The 26,500-nt window shown below is 36.5% G+C and overlaps 1 protein-coding gene across 1 annotated transcript in view; it reads left to right on the forward strand.

Moving 5' to 3' along the window:
• Nucleotides 1-26,500, forward strand: part of RUNDC3B (RUN domain containing 3B) — a 50,762-nt gene that overhangs the window by 20,077 nt on the left and 4,185 nt on the right. Inside the window, exons 5-10 of the mRNA XM_035318933.1 lie at nucleotides 530-619; nucleotides 3,817-3,897; nucleotides 5,146-5,314; nucleotides 9,821-9,978; nucleotides 24,465-24,611; nucleotides 24,986-25,101. Coding sequence (XP_035174824.1) covers nucleotides 530-619; nucleotides 3,817-3,897; nucleotides 5,146-5,314; nucleotides 9,821-9,978; nucleotides 24,465-24,611; nucleotides 24,986-25,101 — 761 coding nt within the window. The remainder of the gene's footprint in view (nucleotides 1-529; nucleotides 620-3,816; nucleotides 3,898-5,145; nucleotides 5,315-9,820; nucleotides 9,979-24,464; nucleotides 24,612-24,985; nucleotides 25,102-26,500) is intronic.

Genomic DNA, 26,500 nt, shown 5'->3' on the forward strand with positions numbered 1-26,500 from the left:
GTTACTTTGCTAAACAGATCAAATGCCCTTTTTACACATTTACAAGTTATTATCACAAAGACATGCATGGCAGCGGTGGGTCCTGTTCTGCAGTGCTCTGCACATGGAACATTTCTATCTGAAAGTAGCTTCTTTGGTAGCTGTGAGGAGAACATTAAAATAATTAGAACTCTTTATTGTTGTTACCATGAAATATTTTTAACTTGAATTAGTACATTTCCGCTTCTTACAGCAATAAAGACCGTCTTCATTTTCGTTGTTTTTTTTTGTCCATCTACTATTTCTTAGGCCTAATATTATAAATTCTTTTTACTTCTGTCTACATTGTTAGGTACTCTAAGGTTGTGTTGTTCCATGTTATGCAGTCTATTTGTTTGCTTTATTTAAAATGAAATATGAGTGCCCCTAGGGTTCACATGGGTTGTTTTTATTTGAAAAAATAATATTTAACAGTTAACTGTTAACTATGAAAGCCATCGTTATTTGAGACAAAATGGTTTTAATAGAAGTAATTTCTTTTTTCTTGAAGGAGATTTTATGAGGATGGAGCAATTGTTCTTGGTGAGGAAGCAAATATGCTTGCTGGCATGCTGCTGGGACTCAATGCAATTGATTTCAGGTATTGTATTTGTGTGCTTTGTAATAGAATGCTCATAGAAAGTACTTATAAATCGATGCATTATAGAAAACATTGTTAGATTCCCTTAATAATTGGAGACCAAACTGAGGAGGAGGGAGAGAAAGAGATCATGAATGGCTCTTCAGGTTAAGAACTAAATTATGGTGCAGCTTATATAGTTGAATGATTACATAGTCTTTTTTTCAGTTACCAAAATCCTAAAAGCAATCAGAAGTGTAATTACAGAAGATATATCAAATGTACTAAGTACAGCTTACAGACAACTGAATCTTTTATTTTTAAGACGTAAGGAAAACGGTGAGATTAAGTACTTGATTGTGCTCTGGTATTGAATGATAGCATTGTAATTGCATATATAGAGGGTGTAGCATCTTTAGCACTTATAGATTTTAAAAGCTTAACTTGCAAACCACTGTTTAATTTGCGGTTTGAGTGCAGTTAATTACAATACAAATGTCATCAGATTACCTGACTTACCTTTGCAATCTAGCTAGATTTTTGTGTGCTTTGTTATACAATTCACTCTTTTTTTTTTTGGGGGGGGGGGGGGGGGAGGGATGAGGAAGGTGCAAGCACACACTAGGTGATAATGATTTATATATTTATTTTTTAAAAAAGGGGGGAAAATCATGATAATATGAGCTTGAAATGTAAGGGAAAAAGACTAGAGTGCCTATGAGAAGTTCTAACCTGATTAGTGTAAAGTCATGTTAATGTGTTTGATTGGGTCGACACAGACACAACAAGAGCCACTAGGAGAAGGTTTCATAATACAGCATAGGGAAAAGGATAGTTTTAGTTTCTTGGCAGTACGATGTTAGTTTTTACCCTCCAGCAGCATTGATCCTTGTCAAAAATCAGTTTAAGAGATAAACTAGCAGAAAATAATGTGTAGTATCACTGGGTGCACTGAGCGATTGACTCTACAGCTAAAAGGCCTGTAGAGAGGTATTCCTGCCTGTGTATCCTTATACCAGTTGGGGGGTTTGTTGGACCCCTCTGTGAACCAGCTTAATTTGGTAAAGACAGGATAGCTTTTTGTTGTTAGCTGGTTGGATTCACAATGCATCCTATTAGTGGCACAAATAATGGGACCATAAAGCTTGAAGTAGAGAAGAAAAAAAGGGATTGAGAAATATCTTTTCTGGTGGTAGTGAACCTTTAGTTCAGCTGTAGTTCAGCTGTCTATGGAACTGAAAGTGGATGCTAAAGTGGAAAAAAAAATCAGGCCTTGCTGGCTGAACTAGCTCATCATAGAATCAGATTAAATGCCAATACCATGGTAAGGAGGAGAAGGGGATGTCTGGTTGGGGTTTAAAAGGCCAAAAATAACCACAAAAACACAAAGCCAAAACAGGGTGTGTGTATGTGAAAAAAACAGGATAATTTCTCTTGCCAGCATTTAGTCATTAGATTTGATTAACTGCATCATCAAACATATGTTGTGGGGGAACAGAAGTGTGCTGCAGAATGATAAGAGAGCTGGCCTTGCGTACAGCAAATTCAAATCTTAGCAGATTTCATTAGTTTAAGTTTACAATATGTAAAATTAAAATGTTTTTGTGTTAGTGTTATACTTGGAAGGAGTATAGCTATACATGAATAAGAAGTGTAGCAAGACTAGATCTGCAGTATGTAAAGCCTGCCATAAATAATAATGAATCGACTGTGCTTGTCTTCCCTGAGCCTCAGCGGTACAGTGTATTTGTATGAAAGCCTGGTTGTGTGAGTGTGCTCATCCTTCTTTTATCCTCTGATATCTAGTGTGAGCACATTTAGTAGGTAACTGCTAATAGTATTCAGAGTAATGACTGGTTCTTGCTGGAGACATACTTGTCAGTGCGGATTGTAGGAACCAACAAATATTCCGGGGAAAAATAGGAACCTATGCCTACAGGTGTGCATTTATAGTGCCATGTGTAATTCATAATATTGTGGTTTAAATGGCTGAGAAGCTATAGATATTCTTTGCATATTACATTTGAGGGTGGGTTTTTTTTTTTTTGTTTGGTTGGTTTTGTTTGTTTTGTTTTGTTTTTTAGTTCAGAAAGTCTCTTCTAAATGTTGACTGGCTACGTGGAACTGGGTTGTGAGGCACTGGCACAGGTTGCCCAGAGAAGCTGTGGATGCCCCATCCCTGGAGGTGTTCAAGGCCAGGCTGGATGGGGCTTTGAGCAACCTGGTCTGGTGGGAGGTGTCCCTGCCCATGGCAGGGAGGTTGGAAATAGATAATCTTTAACATCCCTTCCTACCCAAACCATTCTATGGTTCATGTACTCTGAAAAAACTTTTGGGAGTGGAGAGGGGGGAAAACCCATGTGAGGACAGTCTTTTTTTTTTTCTCTCTTTTTTTTATTGGAAAATAAAAACCTTTCATATGTTGTTCCCAGATACCACATAAGTGACCGCATTATCAAAAGTGGCACTTCTCAATTAAACTAGCAAAAGCTGTCTTGCCAGAATGTGTTTTTTGATGACAAAGAAAGGAGGTGACTTGAGGAATATGGGCTTTGTGGAAGCATAATTGATTTTCTCACTTCTTTGATAATTAAATATGATTCAAATACAATTTTTTAGATTTGGTACCAAATTAATTCAGTGAAGTTGAGAGCTTTACAGAGCTACAGTATTATAAGAACATTCTGTGAATGTTAATTTCATTAATGTTCATCATCTTACAGCAACCCGACACCAGAAGGTAACTGAAAGGAGAAAGACTGAACTATTTTTGAGAACTGATTTTTTTTGACTTAAAATTAGAAGAGTGGTTACGTAAGCATTCTGCTAGCATTTTAAGCAAGCTTTAATACTGATAATTCCAAACTCACATGCAGCTCTTCTGTTTCTCGTTTCAGCTAAATTTCCTTTTTGTCTTATTCCCTCACAGTCCATCTGTATATTCAGAATAACATCAAATATTTTTAAAACGGGGTCTATACCACTTACCCTGATATATTCCCTGATTCTGTGGGATTTCTGTTTGTTGGGTTTTTCGTTATCCTATAATACTGAACAGTCTAGCTCAGTTGAGCAGGATTTCACTGTTAAATCCTTAGGCCTTTCATATTACAAAAAAGTGAAGAAAAAAAATCAAATTTCTTGTTGGTAAGATGGAACTTTCATTGTCATCTAATTTTCTTGATAATAATCTTACCATTGTTTCTCTGTTTTATTAGTTTTTGTCTGAAGGGGGAGGGATTGGATGGCAACTTTCCAGCTGTCATAGATTACACACCCTATCTAAAGTTCACCCAAAGGTACTTTTTATCTTTAATCTGCCTTCTTTTATTTAATATCAGTGTCAAAATTTTACATTGTACTGGGCCTCTTAATTCTCATTTCACATTCAAAATAATATCTTTATATAATATAAACCTGTGATTAACGTATTAATGACAAATTGTATGGTTCAGTTAAAGCAGAATTGCATCACATCAGGATTTTTTTATGTCATGTCAGTAATGGAATTTGCAGAAGAAGGAAGTAGAGCCCAAATTACAATGAAAGTTTCTCTTCATTGCACGGAAATATAGAGCAAAAGCTTTGATGGACCATGATCTAAGCCAGAAAAGAGCAGGGTCAGTAGCTTGTCCTTAAAAGGATTGCTTAGGCTTAAATTGATGAGCTCTCTGCTTGACCTTGTAAATGAAGGCTACTATGTGGATTCACATGTGCATCGTGCATGATAAAAACAAATCTTCAAAATGCACATCTAAAGTGAATAACTGCTGTTACTCTTTAGAATTAATAATCTGATGAAACATTAACACCCTATTTTAACTTTTAAGCAAATCATAGGGTAGCAGAAATCTGACTACTGGAAAAAAAATCAAGTAGTAAATGCTGTTGATGTAGTGGAAAGCATAGTTATAAAGGAAGATTTCAGAGAGGTATCGGGATAAATTAAAATGCTCAACTTTGAGACAGATGTCTGCATATTCTGGCATATGTTGATTCTGGATGATATGGAGATATTTTAACACTGCATCTGCATACTATCTAGGGACATACTTATGTTCTGTGAAATAACAGGCACGTGGTCTTCACTATAACCACAACTCTCATTTAAATTTATCATTATCTAATATAATGACAACCATCTTTTTTATTGTTCTGCATTTTTAGAAACAAATACAACTTATGTTCAGATACTACTGTTTGACTTAAAATTGTGAAGAAAAGATTAAGTCACCACTTACTTAGGTAGCTTCATCCTGAATTCATCCTTTATATTCCAGGAGAGTATCCTGCGTACAGTTGTTTGACTTGGCTAAGACAACAGGTTGAGACTTGACTAAGATGACAAGTATGTTTTTTAGGTGGCTTTGTAAATAAGAGCTTGAAACATAAGTTGTATTTGGTGATTTAGCCTCTGCCAACATTCCCATTATTACTGGTTTACAAAGCTTCAAATATCTTTAGGAGCTATGGTGCTTTAATTTCAAGTCATATTTGCATCTTAACAAACACAGGTTTTCACTTGGCTAATAAATGTGATCCTCCAGTTCTGACAGCATCAGCAGTGATGAAGAAGAGCTAAGAACACTGGGCAGTAGTGGCAGTGAAGGCAGTACTCCAGAGAACATTGGTCCTCCTTTCCTCACGGATGAAAACAGTTGGTACAACAAATGCAAAAGGGTAGAACAGAAGTATCGGCTTGCATTGGAACAGAAGGTAAAAGATTAGTTTTGTGTTGGGGTGGTAGAGCCAAAATGGTCACCAACCAACTGGTGAAATACCATTTAAGTAAAGGCAGAAAAGGTATATTAAATATTATTTCGCTTCATGTAAATGGTCTTCAATTTTATGATCCTCAGAATATCTGAAGTAATAATTGCACTAAGTGTCTTTGCTCCCTGATTACAGGGAAAAGAAGCTGGGGAAGAAGGGAACAGAAGAAAAATAATTCAGAGGTCAGATTACAGAGTATAATGTAGAAGCTTTATCTTCTTTTTCCAATCTCAGAGTTACAGACAGTACATCTCTGAAGCTGTTAGGTTGCAAACTTGAAGTGAACATGACTGTCTACATTGTTGTTGCTGTACACAGACTCCCAGTTGAAGGCTTTTATGATGGTAATAATGTTAAACTTTTAGCCTAACAGTAACCAAAGTAATCTATCTAGGAATGAAAAGCAAAGCTATCTTCTTGGTAATTCTGAGATGGGTTTTGAAAATACATATAGTTTAAGACTTGCTTCAAGACTTGCTTTCCTTTCAATGGGAAAGGAAAGAAAGAAGGAGTTTGTGTTTGATTGAAGTAATTTATGTGACATATTGAATGTCATCATACAAAGCAAAGGTAGGCTCTCCCTCTACTCTTCAAAAGACTCTAAGTTAAAGTTGAAGGGAAATTGTAATGTATGTCCATACTTTTTATTATTTCAGTATTTTTAAAAGCAAAATGCTTGTCAGTATATTGTAGTAGCATATTAAAACTACAGAGATTTGTATTAGCTAATGGCAGAGAGGAACAGACTTCATAGACACTGAAAAATAGTGCACAGAAGAAGAACAGAGGGGACAATTAAAATAGCAATGGAAGAGAAGAAAAATGGTAGACAAATAGTTAATGCTTTAAAATAATTTTATTAGTATTTTTAGTGTTATATTTTTCCTAATATCAGAATTTGACTTCCATGAAACTCCCCAACATAATAAACCATATGAAAGGATGAAACTGCGTAAGGATGCTTGGAGGTGTAATTATTTCCCTCCGTTTAGGGAATTAGAATCAGAAGATTATCTCTCCCCTTTTCTAGTTTCTACTGTATGGGGGGGGGGGGGGGGGAAGGGCATCTAGATGGCATCTAGAATGGATCTTCTAGCAATTGCAACTCAGTGCATTAACTGGTACACACTGATCAAAGTCAGAAAACATTCATGGTTAGTGTGCTATCGCCACCCCAACAGTCCATGAGGCTCAAGAGCATAACCAAGACAGCATTTCATCCATGTTGCCATACAAAAACATAAGATCAGTTTGAACACATGTGCACAAAAACACATGAAGGCTAGAATATTTTGTGTTTTAATGAGTGTCATTAGCTTTGGGGAACCATTGAAAGGAACAAAATACTTGGATGTTTTTTTTGGTGGTGTTTTTCAGGGGGGTGGGGAAGGGGGCACATCTAACTTGTTCAAAGAACGAAGAATATCCTATCAAAGTTGTGACAAACATCTCTAGAAAGGACACTGAAACATGGTGTCCAAACCCGCTAGCCAGAATCACAAAGTAGTTCTCCTTATTACAAAAGCACAGATATCTTCTGTGGCTGTAGTAGCAAATGGAGGTTTTGGTTTATTCATGAGTCTAAGATCCAGAAGCATTTCTATTCTGTGGAAAGTTGTTCTTACCTGCTGATCTGATACTACGTATTTCAAATTTTGAGACATTATTGCTACATTATTCTCCATAGCATTCCCTTAATGAACTACTAGCTAAAATTGTCAATTAACGTGGTGGTGAATTCAAGTCATCTTTATGTTACAATTGTGAAAACTTTAGGGTAGGCAATGCAATTTTCAAAACAATAGCGACTGTGACAGCTGTTGACACTTTCCTAATTGTTTAGGGTGCCTGTGGGAGATCTGTAAAAACAAAATAACTTTTAATCACATAGACAGAAATTTTTTCATTGCCTAATCTTCATTTGGGATCTGCCTGCCAAATTTTTCTTCACTTCAGCTATACTACCTCTGTTCTATGGTAACTTGAATAAGTGACCAGTAAGTGGTTGCAGCGTTTCTCTCCCTTTCAGGGTCCTTCTGGTGGCAGTAAGTTGTAGAAACAATCAAGTTGCTCATAATACAATGGGTACCAATAATTACTACCAACTCATCAAAGGCAGAGTGTTTTATTTTAAACAAAAGGGCCTTTCTCACATTCTCTGTGTTGGTAGACTTAGTGTTTATGACAAGAAGACCAAGTTTAGAATAATGTATTTTTAGTGACTGGTATAATGAATCAGGTACATCCTTCTTTTCCTCTATTGCTGCTCACTTTGCAAACAAAATCATAAATTCCATTTGGGAGTCTTAAGTATATGTTACAGTTGTTAATACCACAGGTGAATCACTTTTACTAGCGCCACAATATGACAAGTGATTGGATTTCAGATGAGCTAAAGGTACCTGTATCCTCTGAATTGTATGAATGGTAGGATAGGAACAGATATTATTTTAGGAAGGTAAATCCTAGCATTGCTTTATTGGATCAACAGTGCTGTGCTGGTTTAGACCAAGGATCCGTCTGTCCTACTATCCTATTTTGGGTACTTGCCCAAAGTAGATGTGGAGAGAAGGATAAAAACAAGGCAAATGTGCATGCACAGTTTTTTCCTCTAGTACTCTCTTGGCTAACCTGTTTCAGCTCAAGGACTTCTTGAAGCTGGTTTTGTATGTCTGTTTAATAACCTATGAGGAGTCCCTCTTCCAAATATTTGTCAAATATCCCCTTGACCTCTTGCAGGTTTTTAGCATCCAAACTTTTTTTTTAAAAAAAATTTTTTGGCAAAGTGCTATGCATATGTGCCATCTGTTGTGTGAAAAGCCACCTCCTTTTCTGTCTTTTGAATTTGGTCCCTGGTAGCTTCATTTCATGGTGCCTAGCTCTTTTTTTTAAAAAAAAAATAATCACCAGCAGTCAGTTCCTTCCTGCCCTCTCAATGCCACCCTAGAGATCGTCTTTTCCAAGTTGTCTTTTGTCCAGATTAATGAGTCATTGTTTACACATTTGTTAGTTATCTGCAAGTTATCTTTTGCCTATTTTGGCATGGTATAAGCTGTTCCTTTTTGTGTAGTAAACTCAGAAATTCTTTGTGTACTGTTTATACTGGAATTTTCTATACTTTCATTGGTGGGATGATGCATCTTCATGTCATTATAGATAACAGGTATTTACTGTTCATAGCATTTTGTTACTGATACTGATGTTTCTCATGTAAAATATTTTTCTTAAATGTTTGACATTTCTGGGAGGCAGAAAATTTGCTTATGTCCTAATGTATCATTAAGTACTTTCAAAGCACTACTTAGAGCTCTGGGGAGTAGCCAAAAAGTCACAATAACAGTAATGCTTGTTGGGACAGAACTAGCACGCTGAGAAGCTCTCCAGATTCCTTGGAACTTGCAGCGAAACCAAAATAAATTCCTATCCCATGCAGTTCTATCAGTTCTATCCACTCTGTATTTATACATAATGCAAGAATCACAGAGTAGTTGGATGCTGTGGTCAGAAGGCACCTTAGGAGATTGTCTAGCCCAGCCCCACTGCTCTAGGAAAGGTAGCAGGTTGCTAACAAATCTTCCACTAAACCATATCCCTAAGCTCTACATCTAAATGTCTTTTAAAGACCTCCAGGGATGGGGACTCAACCACTTCCCTGGGCAGCCTATTCCAGTGACTAACAACCTGTTCAGGAAAGAAGTTCTTCCTAATATCCAACCTAAACCTCCCCTGGCGCAACTTTAGCCCATTCCCCCTTGTCCTGTCACCAGGCACGTGGGAGAATAGACCAACCCCCACCTTGCTACAGCCTCCCTTCAGGTACCTGTAGAGTGCAATAAGGTCACCCCTGAGCCTCCTCTTCTCCAGGCTAAACAGTCCCAGCTCCCTCAGCAAACGTCCAATATTACTAGAAGTGATCTTTACCATTTTTCCTACCTTTCCTACCTATAGACAAATCTTCAAATTAATAACTTTCTTTTCTGTTGTTTTAATATTTAATGTCATATTGCACCTTTCTGTTCTAAGAAAAAGGTTTTCAAATAAACTGTTCTTTTGATAATAATACCAGATCTCTTTTCATTAGCTATATGGATATATATAGCTACATTCTTCTCCTGTCTTTCTTGCACAATATCTAACATCTTGCATCTGTTAAGTTGTTGAGTCCTGATCTTTTGCTTGGGCTAACTGAACTAATGTTTCATACGAGTGGCATTCCTCTGTTGTTTCATCCACTTTCCCGTTCCTAGTCTGGTATATAGGTAAATACATGATTTTCTCAGTACCTATTAGGAAACACCTTACTAATCTTGAGTCATTTTAGAAGTCAGTTTAAAAAAGAATTAAAAAAAAAAAATAGAATTGTATATATTTTAAGCCAGAAAACCTGAGTGTACATAAAGAAAACTTTTTTGGTTGCTTTTTAAGTCTTTCTAATACTTTTATTTTCAGGGTTACCTTGAAGAACTGGTACGGCTCAGAGAAAACCAGCTATCTGAATCTGTCTCACAAAATAAACTGCTGTTACAAAGAATTGAAGATATGGATCTAGCCCATAAAATGGAGAAGGAACAGCTGGAATATATCATTGTGGAACTGCAAGACCAGTTGTAAGTTAGTATAATGGAGAAACATCATTAAATCAGTATTACTTTATTTAATTTACTTAAAGATACAATATAAAGAACTTTTGGTCCTGTGGAAATGAGTCAAACTCCTTATAGAAATCAGTTTGTTGTAGCTTTTGTTTTTTTCTGACAAATCTTAATATTCAGAAATCCTTTCCCTGAAAAAAATGCAGCAGTGTAAGACAGAGTAATTCTAAGCTTTTTTCTGCAAATCTGAAATTGTTCAGAGTAAACTTCCTTAATTTTTTGACATTTTTTTTTCTAAAATCTTCTTCATATTTTATTACTTTCAGATCTAATATTATTATTAAAAAAAAAAAAAAAAACTTTTAAAAAAGGTAGGGAAGCAGGAGAGAACAAAACTGTTTATTTTCTTTCATTGTTTAGGTTCTATTTTTATCTGTGTGGGTCTTAGACACAGTAGAAGTTCATCTTATAACCCTAAAAATATTTAATTTGATGAAACAGTTTTCTACTTACTTGAATCTTTAAAGCAACGTGAAAGGCTAAAATCTTAAGGCTTAAATCTTTTGATAGCATAAGTGACTATTAATATGGTAAATATTTGGGTGTCTTATGATCCTTAGGTAATTTATCCTCATAGCCCTGTCTGTTGTGTAAGACAGTACCATCGTTTTTCAGAGGCACTCTCTGGCATTGTTTAAAGATTCACTTAGATGGACAACTCACTGTGAGGTGATAAATTGCCACAACAGTATACAGCTGCAGTAACTATATTCCATTCTGTTCATGACAAATACAAGATAAATAAGTTTATCTTAGATTTGGGGTAAGTTTTATGTCTGAGCCCTGAAGTAAAATGAGGGTTAGATGTGTCCTTTGACATAATGCAGAATGAGGAGAATATAAAGACGGTTTAGGATATGTAGGTTCCCTCTGCCTAGGGCCTTACAGAAGGGTCTGTTCTATGCAGTAAAGCATACTTCTGGCTTGTAAAACAGAGTTCCACCCTACTCCATCTTGTGGGAATTCATTTTTTTGCCAGTGCTTGAAATGGTTCTGTGAAAATCCCCAGGAGTACGATATTCGCATTATATTCATGCCACAATTCCAAAATCAAAGGGGAAAAAAAACTTTATTTTTTCCCCCAAATAGTACTTTTCTTTTTCCCTGATTGCATATACACTTCTGAGAGATACTTGTTTCAGAGTTCTTTTAATTAAGTTACTGATATAACTAATGACTCGTTATATACTTTTGGACCTGCCTGCCTATTTTGGGGTAAGGGTTGGGTAGGGGAAGTGTTATTGGGAGTGGGAGTTCATTTAAACCCTGATATTTGAAAACTTGGAACGTTCAGACCTGCTGTTAATTTTTAGCTGAGCTGTATGAAATTTGACTGTCGCAAAGATCTTAAATCTTTGGGGTTTAATTTTATTTGCTGGCTTTCTTAATGTAAAGGCTTAAATTGTGGAGCAGTTCTGTTGTATCTTGACAGTGTGTTCTTGTATAGCTGTTTGTGAGACCCTGCAGTCAGGATCCTGGACTACGCTAGATTATTGGAGAGAGAGGTATGAGCAGAGAGTGAGTGCCTGTCAGATAAACTCTTCTTGAAGTGTGTTAGGAGCCCATAATTCCTAATGTGGGATAGGGAAGGAATACAGGTTTCTAATAGCAGGTTTCTAATGGTGAACACCAGACATAATTAGCATCTTTTAATTGTTCTTTTTTTTACTTGTGGGTGGGTTTTTTGGTTTGTTTGTTTTCCTTGACCAAGGATGGGGCGCTGACCTGGCAGCAGAATGTTCTATCACTAATGTATCTGTAATGAGGCATGAGTATTGGCCAATTGCTTTTTATGGTCCAGCTGTTTTAGAACAGTGTTCATGGAATTCCATACCTACCGTTTTGCTCTCGTGCCATTTTTTAGCATTTTGAATTTGTGAATGTATTCTATAATCTTTCTGGATTTTTTTACTGGAAGCTAAGAGAAAGTTTGGAATTGTAATTCTGTCTGAGGCATATCACATTAATGTTTGTAAAAATACTTTGAGATCTGATTTAGGATCATTTTCTGTGTAATGGAAACTATTATAAATAAACATTCTATATTTTGTTTTTAATGTTGCTCTTCTCTTCCACTGGCTGTTGTTGCTAAGGTAAAAGGCTATACTGCTCCAAATTTTGATTGTTGATGTTTCCAAAATTGTATTTCAAAGGCATGCAAATCAAAGTATTTTGCCTATATTCTCAATGAATTAATGGATTTGGGCAGAATCTGAGTCTGTTTAGGTCTGCTTCCAAAAAAAAAAAAAAAGAAAGAAAAGTAGAGGTTTGACTTCCTTGGCAGTATAGATTGTTATTGTTGCTGACTTGGAAATGAGATAAACACGGTGGTCAACAAGACCTTAGGTTATAAAATAGATTACCCACATAGAACCTTTTCCATATTCATATTTAATAAGGCAATTTGATGTAAAGCACAGAACGTATACAGAGATGGGAGACTGGAACAACTTAAGTCATTTTTGTTTTACAGCTGCTATGAAAAACTTAATGATCTACTGTTTCAGTATTCTTAACTTCGTCTCTCAAGCCTGAGTATCCAAATTGCAGTAAACAGTAATATCTTTTTTTCTTTTTTTGCAAATAGTGAAGCTGAAAATTTGTCAAATTATTCACAGGAGAGAAGAAAAAAAATCATGTGTCTCAGTTTAATTGGATTTTTTTAATAACATGCCCAGCCATCTGAGGGTTGGATGTCTCTCTTTGGCAAACTGATGGCAAACCAGGTTAGGCCATGAAGCTGCAATAAACCACCTGATAATCAGTCAGACATGTTTAAACATGCACAGCTGATCAAGAATAGCTCTTGCTCTTTTACCACACTCTCAGTATCTGCAAATGAAGCAATTGCCTGGAGATTGTCAGTTGTAATAAGGGCAATGGAGGCATATTCTGGCTTTCATCTGCTTCCTTGAGAAATGTTTGCTGTCACTGTTGCAGTGAGGGCATTAATATTATGGTTCTGTTACTTCTAAAGGTTTCTAAAGCAAAGCCGAGATGTGGTTTTGAAAATACTTGCAGTCATGTATAAATAGTAATTGGAGCATTTGGTCTGGGATTCAGTAGAGCTTACAGAAGTTGTACCTGTGACCCAACTTGCGTCTTAGTATCCAATCTGATGGGCACTGTCACATATATAACTACTAATCTATACTGCTACACCCTCTCGCTGTTCATTTTATGGCCCAGTAAACAGCACACTCTATGTACATGGCAACTGGTTATACCAATCTGAAACAACCCAAGTCTGGCTGTACCTGGGGCTTACAGCCACTCAACATTAGAGACCAGTGCTTTTGGTTCCCCTCTTCTATAAAAATAGTCTTTCTTACAGTGAGGGTGGAGCAGTTCTTAAATGAGCTGCTTAAAATTAACAGCTTCCAGGAGGACAGCCAAGAGAAGCCCATGATCCTTGCAGTGTCTAACTGAAGGAAACAGTTTGATTTTCATAACGCCCAAAACACAATGGGAAAGACAGATCGAATCATCAAGGAACTGGATCCTGGGGTATTCAAAATCACAAGGGCAGCCACTTCTTCTTCCTCTAAGATCCTGCAGAGAAGCGTTGGATGCATCTTGGAGCAGTAGTCTCCAAACTTTTTTTGATCACCTATGCCATCAGTCAGAGGAGTGACTGGGCAAAATAGGAAACTGACCATAACAGCTTTGCATTATAACTCCTCATCTCAGCTTACCAGGCTTTTTCTTTTCCCACTTGGGTGATTCTTGGTCTTTCCTTTAGCTTACACACTAGCTGTACCTAAGTTGAAATTTCTCTGCTGATCTTTGCAAATTTAAGGTTTGAGACTCTGTATCTGAAATTGATATAAATATGTTAAATATTCATATGTGATTACAAGAGGGATTCCATCAATTTTCTGAATAGTGACTCATCTCCTGGATAGTGACTCACTGATGTTATAACAGCTAATCACTTTACCAGAAAAAAAAAAATAATGCTCAGGAAAAAGGAAAGCATTGTAAACAAAGGTGAAACTCAACGTTAAATACTTCAAAACATATATATTTTCTGCTGTGATTTTGTTGTAATGATGAGTGATTTGCATAATGTTTACCAATATTGATTTTCTTCTAATGTATTTTTTAGGTGTTCAGGCCAGCGTGCCTGTTTTAAGATAGTATGACTGCTTTGTCCCAATGGGTACAAAATATGTACATACATATGTATATGAAAATATAAATATATATAATTTATCCCATGTATGGCAAATGTATTTCTTAACTTGGTCAGTTGCTCTATTGTTTTATAGCTCTCTGTTTATCTCCTCCTGCTGTTTCTCCCCACATCACTGTTTTGTTCTGGTGCTTTGTGGAGGGGTATGTGCAGGGAAGGAAACTTGAGGAAACTCCTCTGTGATTGGAGTTCTGTCTTTGGTTATAGCACAAATAAGACTCAAATTAAATTGTAGGAACGCTCATGTATCACATTGTATTAAGCATGTCTGTATAATTAGGAACTTCTTGTATGATTTAGCAGATCTTAAAGTTAGATTTATTTAATTTGTCTGGTTGTTACTTTGGAAATGGTCAGTTTTTCCAAGGCCCAGATATTGCTTGTACTCCATTCTTAAGATTTTAATATACCTGTCTCATAGATTCAGCAATGCAGTTCCTATCTGGATAACATCAATGTCTTTGTAAAGGCTGTAAATGGAAGTTTAGTTGCAACCCTGAGAGACTGTTTGCAACAGTGACACTGAAATTAAGGCAAACGGTCTGTGTGTGTTTCCATTTCTGAGCGGTGCACAGCCTGCCGCTTATGCTTCACTGTCTTCCAGGTATCAACTGCTGGAGTACACTGTGTTCACGTATTTTTCAGCACTGCATCGAGCTCAGGCTAAGATACCCTCCCTGCCTTTCAGAAAAGTACATTAGCTCATTCTCAGCAGCACCTGAGCACAGTCATAACCGTTCTGAGAGCAGCATGCTGGAGTAAATTCATGCCTGTTGAAGTCTAGGCAAAATGAGCTTCTCTTTGTTTGAAATACGCTGCGTCCTAACAGATCTATTTTGGAGTTAGATTAACTGTAGATTACAGGAAGATGTATTCTTTGCAGCAGAAGTGATTCATTTCCGGATAGTTCATGCCCCAGTTAGTCAGAATCTCGCTTATGACAGTAGTATTGGTGCTTTTCATCCATTTGTTGAGGTTTGGTTTGGAAGAGCCTTCAGAGAGCTGCCACAAATGCTTGGCCCAGGAGCAAGCAGGGGAAGGTCACACATGGGGGCACAAGGTTGTAGAGGATGTAGGCTATAACCTTTCTGTCAAGGTCAAAGCAGAGAGAAGCTCGTCCAAGGAGGTAGAAACAGAAGAGTGAGCAAAAGCTTTGAAATCCTAACCTGTGGTTTGTGTCCCCTTGTGAGTAAAACTGTAAACGTGGGTTGCCTGGTTTTGTAATCTTCCCTCAAAAGCTAAATCATCTAGAGAAATAGGAAAGTTGGGAAATTTCTTTAGTACTCTAACCTTCATTTTCAGGTAGTCCTCTTATAAGGCTTTTCTTTATTTAAAAAAAAAAAAATCCTCAACTTCTTAAGTATAGTAAATCCAGTTTGCTGTAGCTGCTTTATTTTCTCCCTGATTATTTATAATGCTGTCCTGTCTCTCCTAGGTTTGTAGCATTGATTTTAAAACCTTATTATCGCAGTCTGCTCTGTTTTCAGCCCCTTGTTTTCTCAACTAGTACTTTTTTTACAAAAAAAAAACAACTTTTGAAATGTAGCTTAGAAAAAAATATTGCACATTTTGACAGATGGCATAAGTGTTTAATGTATGCAGTGGTTCTGATCTTGTTTTTGAGGAATTATTTCCTCTAAAGTTTGCTACATTTTTGTATATATGCCTTCTCTGTTTTACAAAGGCGTGGACAGGCAGCAAGAAAAGTCCTGTTTCCTGTGAGGTGGACATCTGCCAAGATATGGGAGTTTCCTTTTTGCTTGAAAGTGTAACTAGGAGAAGGTCTACAGCTGGGTGCAGTACATAGATTTCCTGCAATACAGAGCAAAGAAACATGCAGAATTAAACAAAATTGCAGCCAAGACTCAGACCCGAGGTAGGATGCATTATTCTTAGAACCCAGAGGGCCTGGAGGATTTGTTGTGCTGCAGGAAACCCAAGCTTTCTGGATTGATAGCAGCCTGAAGAAGAGGGTTTAGTATGCAAGATGCAGTTGATTGGGAGAGATTTCTTTTTAAATTTTCATATTTTAATGTCTGATTCTGAACTTTTAAGTAGTGGCTTGAAAAGGCTTATTTTACTATATATATATAATTAAAGTTAAAGGCTTTTATGTTATTGGTGTCATCAAGGACAAGCAGTGGTGATATATCTGCAGCAAAATGCTGGATGATTCTAAGGTGCAGAATACTGTTTTGTTAGGAGTCCTTCCTCTCTCCGCTCCATATTTTTTATTTTCTTATTTTTCTTAGTTGATTTGAGAATCTTTCCTTTGAGGACTTTCCTTGGACAATTTTGCATACTTATTACCATGCTAACAGCTTTGTGTCCACTTTCCCTGAATCTCTAACATGGAATACTAATATCTGTCTTTATAGTGGCATCCTTTCTCTTTTCTTCCATAGCTACGCTTCCGTGGATAAAGGCATTGTAACTAAAGTGGCACAGCAAGAAAGCTTTAAGTTAGCAGGGCATTAGCACTATCCACATTCCAAATTCCAGAATTTTTATCCAATGGAGAATTTAAAGTAAGGCCTTTCAAATTAGTAATGGAAACTATTGAACCTTTGAGGACCTCGGGCAGTGCTGATGCTAGTGATCCATATTCCCATAGGGAAACTTATTGTATGGATTATGGATTTTCATCCCCAGTTAATGTTACCTGAACTGTGGCAGAAAAAGAATATTTTCTTTGGTGTAGTAATGCTAAAGAACCTGTACAAGAAGTTCATTATAATTCCATTCCAAATTTAACTCCAAAGAGAATTATCTCATGTCTAGAATAGGTGAACCTGAGACTTTGATTTCATAAAAGGATTTTTGAAATTTGATGCTCGCACTCTGAACAGAGTGGATAGGTATCAACTAAAAATAGAGTAAGCCAGTCGTAATACGTCATCAGCAACTCCTTGAATACAAAAAATGGAGACTGAATTTGATCTCCATCTGTTTTACCCAATTAGATAAATAAACTTGAATTGCTGTTTGCTTCTGAGATTCCAAATTATTCTTGCTTCATTTCTTTGCTCTTCTATTCATTTACTAGAGGTTTGCTTCCTGATATTTATTTAAAGTTTTTATAAAATGAAAATAGTTTGACTAGATGAAAGTAGACTTAACCAGTGTGCATACATGCACACTCACAGAAATGTATTTTTTTCTTTTAATTATGGATCATACTTGTAAATTCAGGCTGCGATATATTTTTCATTCTTTGTTATTTAGTTTTAAGGCAATAACTTTGTGTCAGGATTTTTTTCAGTGTTCTGTTAAACTAAAACGTGGGAAGTGATTTTTGAAAGGCTTAAAATAATTTTTTAAAAATGCCTGAAGTCATAATCAAGTAAGTACATTTTTCACGTATTTTGTTAACTGATTTCTTGAGCAAGAGACTTTTACTAGCTGCCTTTCTTTTTGGATGGCAAGTGGTTAAGATTTAGTTTGGCCTTTATTCCGTTTGTCCTTAAGGTTTACTTATGCAGCCACTTAACATAATGAAATTTTTCCTTATTTTGTTATCCCAATTATGAACCAGATAACACATGGAAAAGATTTTTGCTTCCTTTTTCTTTCCTTCCCACTCCTCTAGTTTAACTGTCCTGTGTCCTGAGCTTTTTTATTTTGTTTTGCTTTGCTTTCTTCCCGTTCCCCTTGGATCAGATTTTTCTCCAAACCAACATGTTTTTTGTCCTTCAAAGTAAGAGGAATCAATATTCATATTCACTTTTTTTTTAAGTTAGACCCATGACATTCTAAAGGAGTTTATATGCTAGTTTTGGCAAGTAGCTTTCTATGTAGAACAGAAGATCCATCTTTTGGTTATAATGTTGTTTGTTTTCCAGCAGAAAGGAACTGACAGTTGAAGAACAGAATTAAAAACTCTCCTTTACTTTTTTTTTTTAATGGTTTGATTGCTAGTCAGGTTCAATTTTTTATGTTTATTTTTCCCTTCAGTCAGGACTTAATAGCTGGGAAAGTTGTTTGGAATTTGCCTGCTATTCTCCTCAAGAGGATTTGGATTTGGGTTTGGTTATTTGTCCAAGAGGAAGAGATGTCCATCCTGCACAGCTGTAGTATGTTAATGAACACGTGCAAATTGTAGTATAGTGTGTTTCTAACATCCATTCTGGATGATGTCTCCTATTCTGAAATAAAATCTCCATTGTAATTCAATTACAAATCAAGAGTCAAGCTGCTTCTATAAAGGTAAAGGAGATCAAAAGCTGTATAAAATTGATGACAGTAATTTTGTTGCTGGAGGATATGTTTCAAGATGTCTAGGGGATATGAAAAGAGGACTAAAAAGGTTACTGAAGAAGCATCAAGGTAATCTCTTCTGTGGCACAACTCAGTACCATTGCTGTTAACACGAAGATCTGTTGGCCAGTCAGAAACAGTAAGAAAACTGGTGTGGTAGGACATGCCTGCTTTTTTTTCACTGCAGCGGCTGCCATTAGAAAGTCTGCTGGGAGCTAACTACTCTGGCATCAAATTTGGGGAATACTGTGTCTGTGCACAGGGCACACACCTGAGAGAGGTGATTTGTTACAGCATCAAAATCCACTGGTAAGTAACTCATTTTCATACCTGCTGATCTAATTTCTCAAAGTCCAATGATATACCAGTCCAGACATCTCACTGTCTTGCTACACTGCTGACAGTTTGAGAGTTCCCTTTTGTTTTAGAGTTGCTCTTGCAGATTTCAGTTATATCCATGTATGCTATCAATTTGAGTTTGCATTCCATATTTCCTGTCCTAAATAATGGTTTTAAAGCTTGTTCTTTCTTATTCAAATGTTTTTATTTTTTTTTAAGCTTTTATTTTCACTTTTACTTTTCACTACTCAGGTAGTTCTTGAACTGGAGCATTCATCTGATATAATTCCCTTTCTTAGGGAATTAGTCTGTTTGGTTTATTTCCTGTCTCCATCTGCTGGTAGGAGGGCAAATTGCCAACTGGACTGGCATTTTCTGGATTTGGAGAAATTAAACTTGCAGGTAAGAAATTACTGGTTTCTCGTAGGTATAACTGGAAATGGAACTGACTTTTTTATTAAACACAAGAATCTGTGTAAATGGATCTTTCAGAAACAATGGCTTCCAATGACATAAACCCAGGGCCAATTAGAAATGGTATCTAACTGAAGTGGGACCAGAGAAATGGTTGTCAAGATGAGACTTTTCTATATTAGCTTTATTTACACTTGAGATTATTATTTTTTTAATTTATTTTTAAATTCACAGAGGTAAATATTGTTACAGGATAGTAAATAAGTAAAAATAATCACCTTTTTTATCATTTGCATTTTGTATGCAGGAACCCTGTGTGCAGACTGTATCTTGTTCCCGTCTCTCCACTATGAATGATCAAAACAACTCGGGTCACATTTTAAGTTACAGAAGTTTTAAATGTGTTAATTCAGAGGAACAATTTCATATCTTTCCGAGAGGGAGATGAGCTGCCAAAAGCAATGCTAGTGCAAGTAGAACTGTGGGATTAGCTCATAAATTAGACTGTAAAGGTTTCTTTAAAAGAAACAAAACAAAGCAAAACAAAAGATTGTTTTGGTGATCCATTTTCAGAATAGTTCCTACATGACTGCACCAGAACAAATGAAAGGGCAGCAGACTGTAGATCAGTAATTTGTTGATTGCATTTTGTTATTGTGCATGTACTGTACGTAATAGTATTCTGCTGGTCCTTACTAAGTCATCTCAGAAATGTAAGTCGTGAGATAACCATCCTTCTCCACTAGTGTTCACTTGCTCTGCCTTGTAAGGTACTCTCCAGATTATTTGCTTACTGATTTTCTCAACTTTGATTAACTTGATGTCTATAATAAGATTTCACTGCTCTCACTTTTCCTTACTCCTTAAATACACAATTTAAGGACTGCAAGTCAAAAGCATGTGGAGATGGTTCTGAGAGCAGCTGTACAAACCTGATATTAGTATTCTGGCTACTCCTGTTTCTCACTGGATGAAAGCAAGTTGGATGAAGGACTGGGTTTTTTACTTACCATCTTTCAGTACGAAAATAGCAGTTCAGTAATTGCTTCCAAAAAATTAGAAATGTCTTCTCTCTGCCTGCCATTTTTGAGAATGTTCTTCAGAACTTTAAACACAATATGAAGGTATCTTATAAAAAAATATTTGTTGGGATAAAGACTGCTTAGGGCAAAAATGTTGAGAGCAGGAGAAAAATAATTATTTTGTATCTGTAGGTCACAAAAGAGAGATGCTGCTACTTTTTGCCAACATGATTGTAAAGGGATGGATATGATTGCAGGTAGATAAGATATCTCTTAGTGGATGAAATTTCAGGTTACTGTAGCATGAGGATTTGTGGAGCAAGCCTCGAGTAAGTTCATAAGCATTCAGAAAGCCAAGAATTTTTTCATGTCTAGTCTAGGCGATGTATCATAAGTTTAAGCCCTCTGCTTTCTTTTGAGTCCTTATTTTTACACATTCTCCCTACTCTGCATAAAACTTTCTGCACTCCACTCTCATGATGTTAGTTTAGGATACCCTGTTAAGCCATATCTCACATGCAGCCTTTCTTCCATTCAAACGGAGTCATACTGCTTTTACCTCTGTGTTAAACGGTTCAGCATATCTTATCCAGGCCTTATCTTGTGTCATCCTGAAATCATCGCAGCTACAAAACCACTATGAATAGAACAGGATTATTGAATATTATTGAATTATATATAAAATTAAAGCTGTATAGTGTGGTATAGAATATTATTCGTATGGTGTTTTATGGATTTTGTTCCGTGTAAGTGATGCTTAGAAGTTATGACAAATCTGTGCTTGGCATCTAGCTTGCTTGGTCTACAGCCGCTTTTCAGCGGGTGCCTCTTGCCAGTGCTTCATTATTTGGAGCTGAGGCAGTAGAATAAAATCTGTTTGTACATAGGCCTTTCCAGTTTAGTAGGTTTTACTGCAGACCTGCTTTCATCATTTTATATAGAAGATTGCATATAACACTTTGCCATAGATTTGAGATATATTCCAGTTGAGACCGAGAGAATTCAGTAGTTCCTTTGTGTGAGTGTATAAATTACAGAAAATGCTAAGTTTGCATTTTATTCTTGAATGTTCTGTGAAATTTATAAATGTCACCAATATCTCTCTTTGCCTTTTGTACCTTTCCACCGATTCTTTGCTTCTTATTTTTGCTTTGAGTCTTTATTCTAATTTTTCCTCAGGAGGATTTTATATAGCAAACTTTGCTATAGTGGCAGATATGTTTCAATAGTAATGTTCTTCTTTTGGTTATACAGCCTGACATTAAGCATGTGGGGGAAGGCTCTAATCTTAATTGTACTCATTGTGATTGTTAAGAAAAGCCCTACTTGAGCCGCTAAAGTACTGCAACCTAGAGCTGATCAGCACTAGTTACAATGCTGGCATTCTGAGGAACAGAGCTCTGCTGTAGAAATTAATTCTGTCTTGGATAAAAGAAATCGTTGCCTTTTGAGGCTTCTTCCAGAATGCCTCTTCAGACCAATCTTTAGAGTAGGGGAGTACTCAGTAAAATAGGGCATCATTTTTCACATCGATTGTATGGACAGTCACATGCTTGTTTTCACTAAAATGTGATCATGTTTCCTTCCCTTTAGCTTGTGTGGTAAACCTCTTTTGTCTCCATTTCTTCCCCTTTTTTTGAAAGTTTGTGGCAGTATCACTACTGCTTTATGATGACTGGGAGTTTGAGAATGATGTAAACTGTGCAGTCTAATACTTGACACAGGAAAGAAGTCTGGTTAATGTATGTGAATTGTTACTGCCTGTGTTTATCCTGAAAGAACAGCTGTTTGCAAACTGTGCTATTAACAAGTCTTTGCTGCAGCTAAATCTTGTGATGTTTTAAAAATGACTGCAAGAGGACAGAGCTAAATAATTTACAAAGTTGAAAGAATAGGTAGGAACTATTAGCACCTGCTATGAGTATTTTCTCAAACTTCCTATTGTCCGTATTGCTATTTCATAAAAGCTAAATACTGTGTTTGGACTGATTTTATATATTCAAAGATATTTTTACATATAAAATAATGTAATAGGAGAAGTTATTTTTTTATCCTACATGGTGCCTGTTTCCCTTCCTGAGCATGGTGGAGAATTTTAAGTTGTCTTGTTTTAAGTTGTCTTTAAATGCTATTACTCTAAAATCCTTGGAAGAGTTTGGTTAGGTGTTGCTTCAGAATTGTTTTCCATGCAGCAAGGATGAAATTTCAGGTTACTGTAGCATGAGGATTTGTGGAGCAAGCCTCGATATAGAAACTCATGTAAAATACCAAAATTCTACCAGTAGCAGCTTGGCTGCAGATGTGTGGTTTTTTGTCCTCCTCACTCACCGTATTTATTTCTTAGTAACTTAGCATAGCTGCTGAGTTGTGTGGTGATAACGTGTAGGACTTGCACAGATAGGAATTTACATGTACGTGTATGAGTTTGCATTTAGTTACTGTGTGCATTGTTGCTAATATACACTGGGTGTCCTGTTAGGAAGCGTCACTGAAAGCATGCAAGCCATTCTGGGTCAGCAGGTCGTACAACCCAGCTATCTAACCTCATGATGACTTGCCAGGTCAGTGGTTCAGTTTCGCCAGGCCAACAAGCCTTTAACAGACCTGTTTAATGTTCCAGGTACCCCATGGGATTAGGGAAACACCGCAGGGAAGTAACACAAAAGATATTTGAAACTATGGAGAGCTTCAAGCTATGGAAGTGTTTCTTTCCATACACACCTCAGAGAGCAGAAACGTGAGGGAGATCCCAGGGAAGAATAGTTGCTGCACAAAAATCTTGCACAAAATCTGGGGGAATTCACAGAACCATAGAATGGCTTAGATTGGAAGGGACCTTGAAGATCGTCTAGTTCCAAACCCCTGCCATGGGCCGGGATGCTGTCCACTTGATCAGGTTGCCCAGGGCCTCGTCTGGCCTGCTCTTGAACACCTCCAGGGATGGATGGGGCATCCACAATTTCATTCTGAGATGGAATTCATCTTGAGAAAAGTTTCCTGAAAATAGTTTTGTTCACTCTGGTGCTTCAACGCCTTCTCTTGCAAATTTGCCATGTAGCTGTCTCCTCTCTCAAACTCAGTTACTAGAAATTGCTTACTGAAACTCACTACTGTCTTACCTTGCTTTGTGGGGAATTTTGTCTTTTTGGGTGGGATTATGCCTCCTTGTTGAGGTTCTTGTCTAAACAATTCAGGTATCACAAGAATTACAAACTGCATTGTAAAAATAGACCTGCTGAAAATAATACTTGTTAACTCCTATAAATGTATGTGTGCCATCAGTAGATCTTTAATTCACTGTGCAGTGTGGCATTTCAGATGACAGCATGGCATTTGGCTTTGAACTCCTGAGTACATGCAGTATGGAGGTACTTTAACATAAGCTATTTGCTTCAGGACACAGATTTTCAAACTAGCAAAGCAGCATTTACTGTTGCCTAGTTTTCACAGATCTTAGAATTTGTGTGTAAATTAGAAACAAAAATAATATTGCTTAAGTTAAACAACAGCACAAGAGTAGGCTGGAGGTTGCCTTACACTGCTGGAAAAAGTCTGGTGTCGTCTTGGAACCTGAAGAACCATGTACTCTCCTAGTTTCTGTATGATTTTGGTAGATGATTTCTGATGTTAGCGTATTAGCTTCCTTGTTTCCAGAGCTTTAGAAAACTGATCTGCTTCATAAGGCTAAGAAGCAAACCTGATTAAATTGTAAGGTACCTCCATTAACGTGTTTACAGTAATGGAGAAATACACCTTACTAAATACTGTAAGGTGATAAAAAGCAGAATAACTTTGTGTTTTGTTCTGCCTGGAAGCATGTAATGGAATTAACATGACTGGGTTTTCGTTCATTCCTCAAAAATACTTATTTGGGGATGGGGAGTGCAGGTTGCACTTCAAAGCCCACAGAACTGGGGGGAAAAAAGGCATTATGTTCCAACAGTTGGTCTGTTAATTACCATCATGCAGACACAAAGCATCTTTAAAATGCTTCTGCTTTTTTAATGCTTTTGCAGGAAGAATGTTATTTTACCTTTTTCTGTTCCTAAGTTGCTTCCCAAGGAAAAGTGAACCGCTTATGATGCTTTATGAAAATTGCAGTCTGACAGTCACTTGAAGTAGAATATTGACTTGGACAGGACTTCTTGTCCTGTTTTTCTTTCTGTACCTCAAAGAATTGCTTGACTGAGATTTACTGTTTTTTATATTCACAGGACTGTGCTAAAGAATAATGACTTGAGATCAAGACAAGAATTAACTACTCACCTCACCAATCAGTGGCCTTCCCCAGGAGCTCTGGATGTCAATGCTGTTGCCTTGGACACTCTACTCTATAGAAAGCACAATCAACAATGGGATGAGTACGTTGAATATTTATATTTACCTTTAAAGGATCGGAGAAACTCAAAATTATGTATTTCCCTTAGCATACTCTTAAATGTATTCTATCGGAATTACCTGTTAAAACATACAAGGATCAGTATGCAGAAAAGTTCTTTGTTTCTTACTTAACATGAAAATTTCCTTCCTTTGGATTAGGCAAAAGAAAAAAAAACTGTTTTCACACAAAAAATAGTCTTTTGGGAAACACAAAAAATAGAGACTGATTAAGTGAAGAAAGATTAATAAATTATTTCATTAGTTATTTCTCAAAAAAAAAAAAGCTTTTTGAGGAAAATATTTCTAGTGGGATCTTTAAATGTGTTGTTATTTAAACTTATTACTTGTTTTACAGAAAGAGTTTTCAAAGTCTGGACCAACTTTCAGCAGATGTTAGTCTTTCTCAAACCTCTCTGGATCCAGGCCACTCACAAGATGGAAAGCAGGATGGAATAAACTTGTTAAATGAAGGTACAGAGCCAGTCTAGTGGATTCATTTCCTTTTATTCTTCATGGTTCTGATCTTCAGACCCCATGAGATGAATTTTCAGTCTAAGAGAAAGATTGAAGTACATCTTTTCTCTGTTGTTACACATTTTTTTTTGTACTATAAGTACTTTTTTTTTGTACTAAGTACTATATTTCAATTAAGTCTGCATTTCTTCAAGACTCCCTCTTATTCCCAAATAGGACTGTGGTGTGTTCAAGGCTAGGCTAAGAGTGTCTTCCTTATCCATCACATAACCTGAGAAAGGCATCTTCCTGCTATAACTAAATCAAATCTTAATCCCACTCCTGTTTCTTAAATGAAAATTTAAAGGCACTGGATTTGTAACTACCACTGTCATTCTTACATCTTGCTGTCAACATTAATTTGTGGTAATCTGTGGAGATGCAGCCTGATAATGTATATGGTTTTAAAAACAAAACCAAAAAACATTATATGGGCCGTGCTAGAACATAAATGTAATATAGAGCCCCCTTCAAAATCTGTATGCTTATCAAAGATTAACTGCTCCATCTTGTGGACAATTGTGAAAAGCAGAAAAATTCTGGAAGACTTCTGAAATAGTGTTTTGGGTACAGAACAGAAAATACCATAAGCATTTTTCTTTATCTCATCGCTTTGGACTTTACAATACAGGGCCATAACTGCAAAGTTTCTTATTATTAAGCATGCAAAATTTAGAATTAAAAAAAAATAAACTATTAAAATCCAAACATTTCAAGTTAGCATGGAGAAAATGAAACACAAACAGCATGTTTGTTATGAAGAGCAATCTTATGTTGATCTACTTTCAACATTTTTTCTTCTGCAGCATTAATCCTTTGAAGTTTATGCTCTCTTTAATCTTCCATGAATTAAGGTGTGGCAAAAACACTAGTAATATTTCAGGTTCTGATTTCAGGTTAAAGGCTCTTTAACCTGAACCTTTAATTTCAGGTTAAAGGTTCTGATTTTCAGATTAAAGGCAGCTTAATGTAATGGCTCACTTCTAAACTAGTGAGGTCCATCAGTACCTAAGCTTTAATATAGTTTTGTAATAAATAACATTTTAACATGTGTAGTAGTTCTACTCAGGTGGGCAGCTGAGTTCCAACACAACTGCTCTCTCACTCCCCCTCCTCAAAGGAAAAGGAGTAGAAAATACAGTGCAAAAGGCTCAAGGACAGGGAGATTGTTCAGCAATTATCGTCATGGCCAAAACTGACTCAATGTAGGGAGATTAGAGAAATTTATTCCCTATTACTAACAAGCTAGAGCAGTGAGACACTAAAGGGAAAAAAAAAAAAAAAAAAAAAAAAAAACACCTTCCCCCCCATTTACCCTCTTCTATGCTCTCCCACCAAGTGGCACAGGGGAATGGGG

This window comes from Oxyura jamaicensis, chromosome 2, assembly GCF_011077185.1.
Source record: "Oxyura jamaicensis isolate SHBP4307 breed ruddy duck chromosome 2, BPBGC_Ojam_1.0, whole genome shotgun sequence".
Taxonomy (NCBI): domain Eukaryota; kingdom Metazoa; phylum Chordata; class Aves; order Anseriformes; family Anatidae; genus Oxyura; species Oxyura jamaicensis.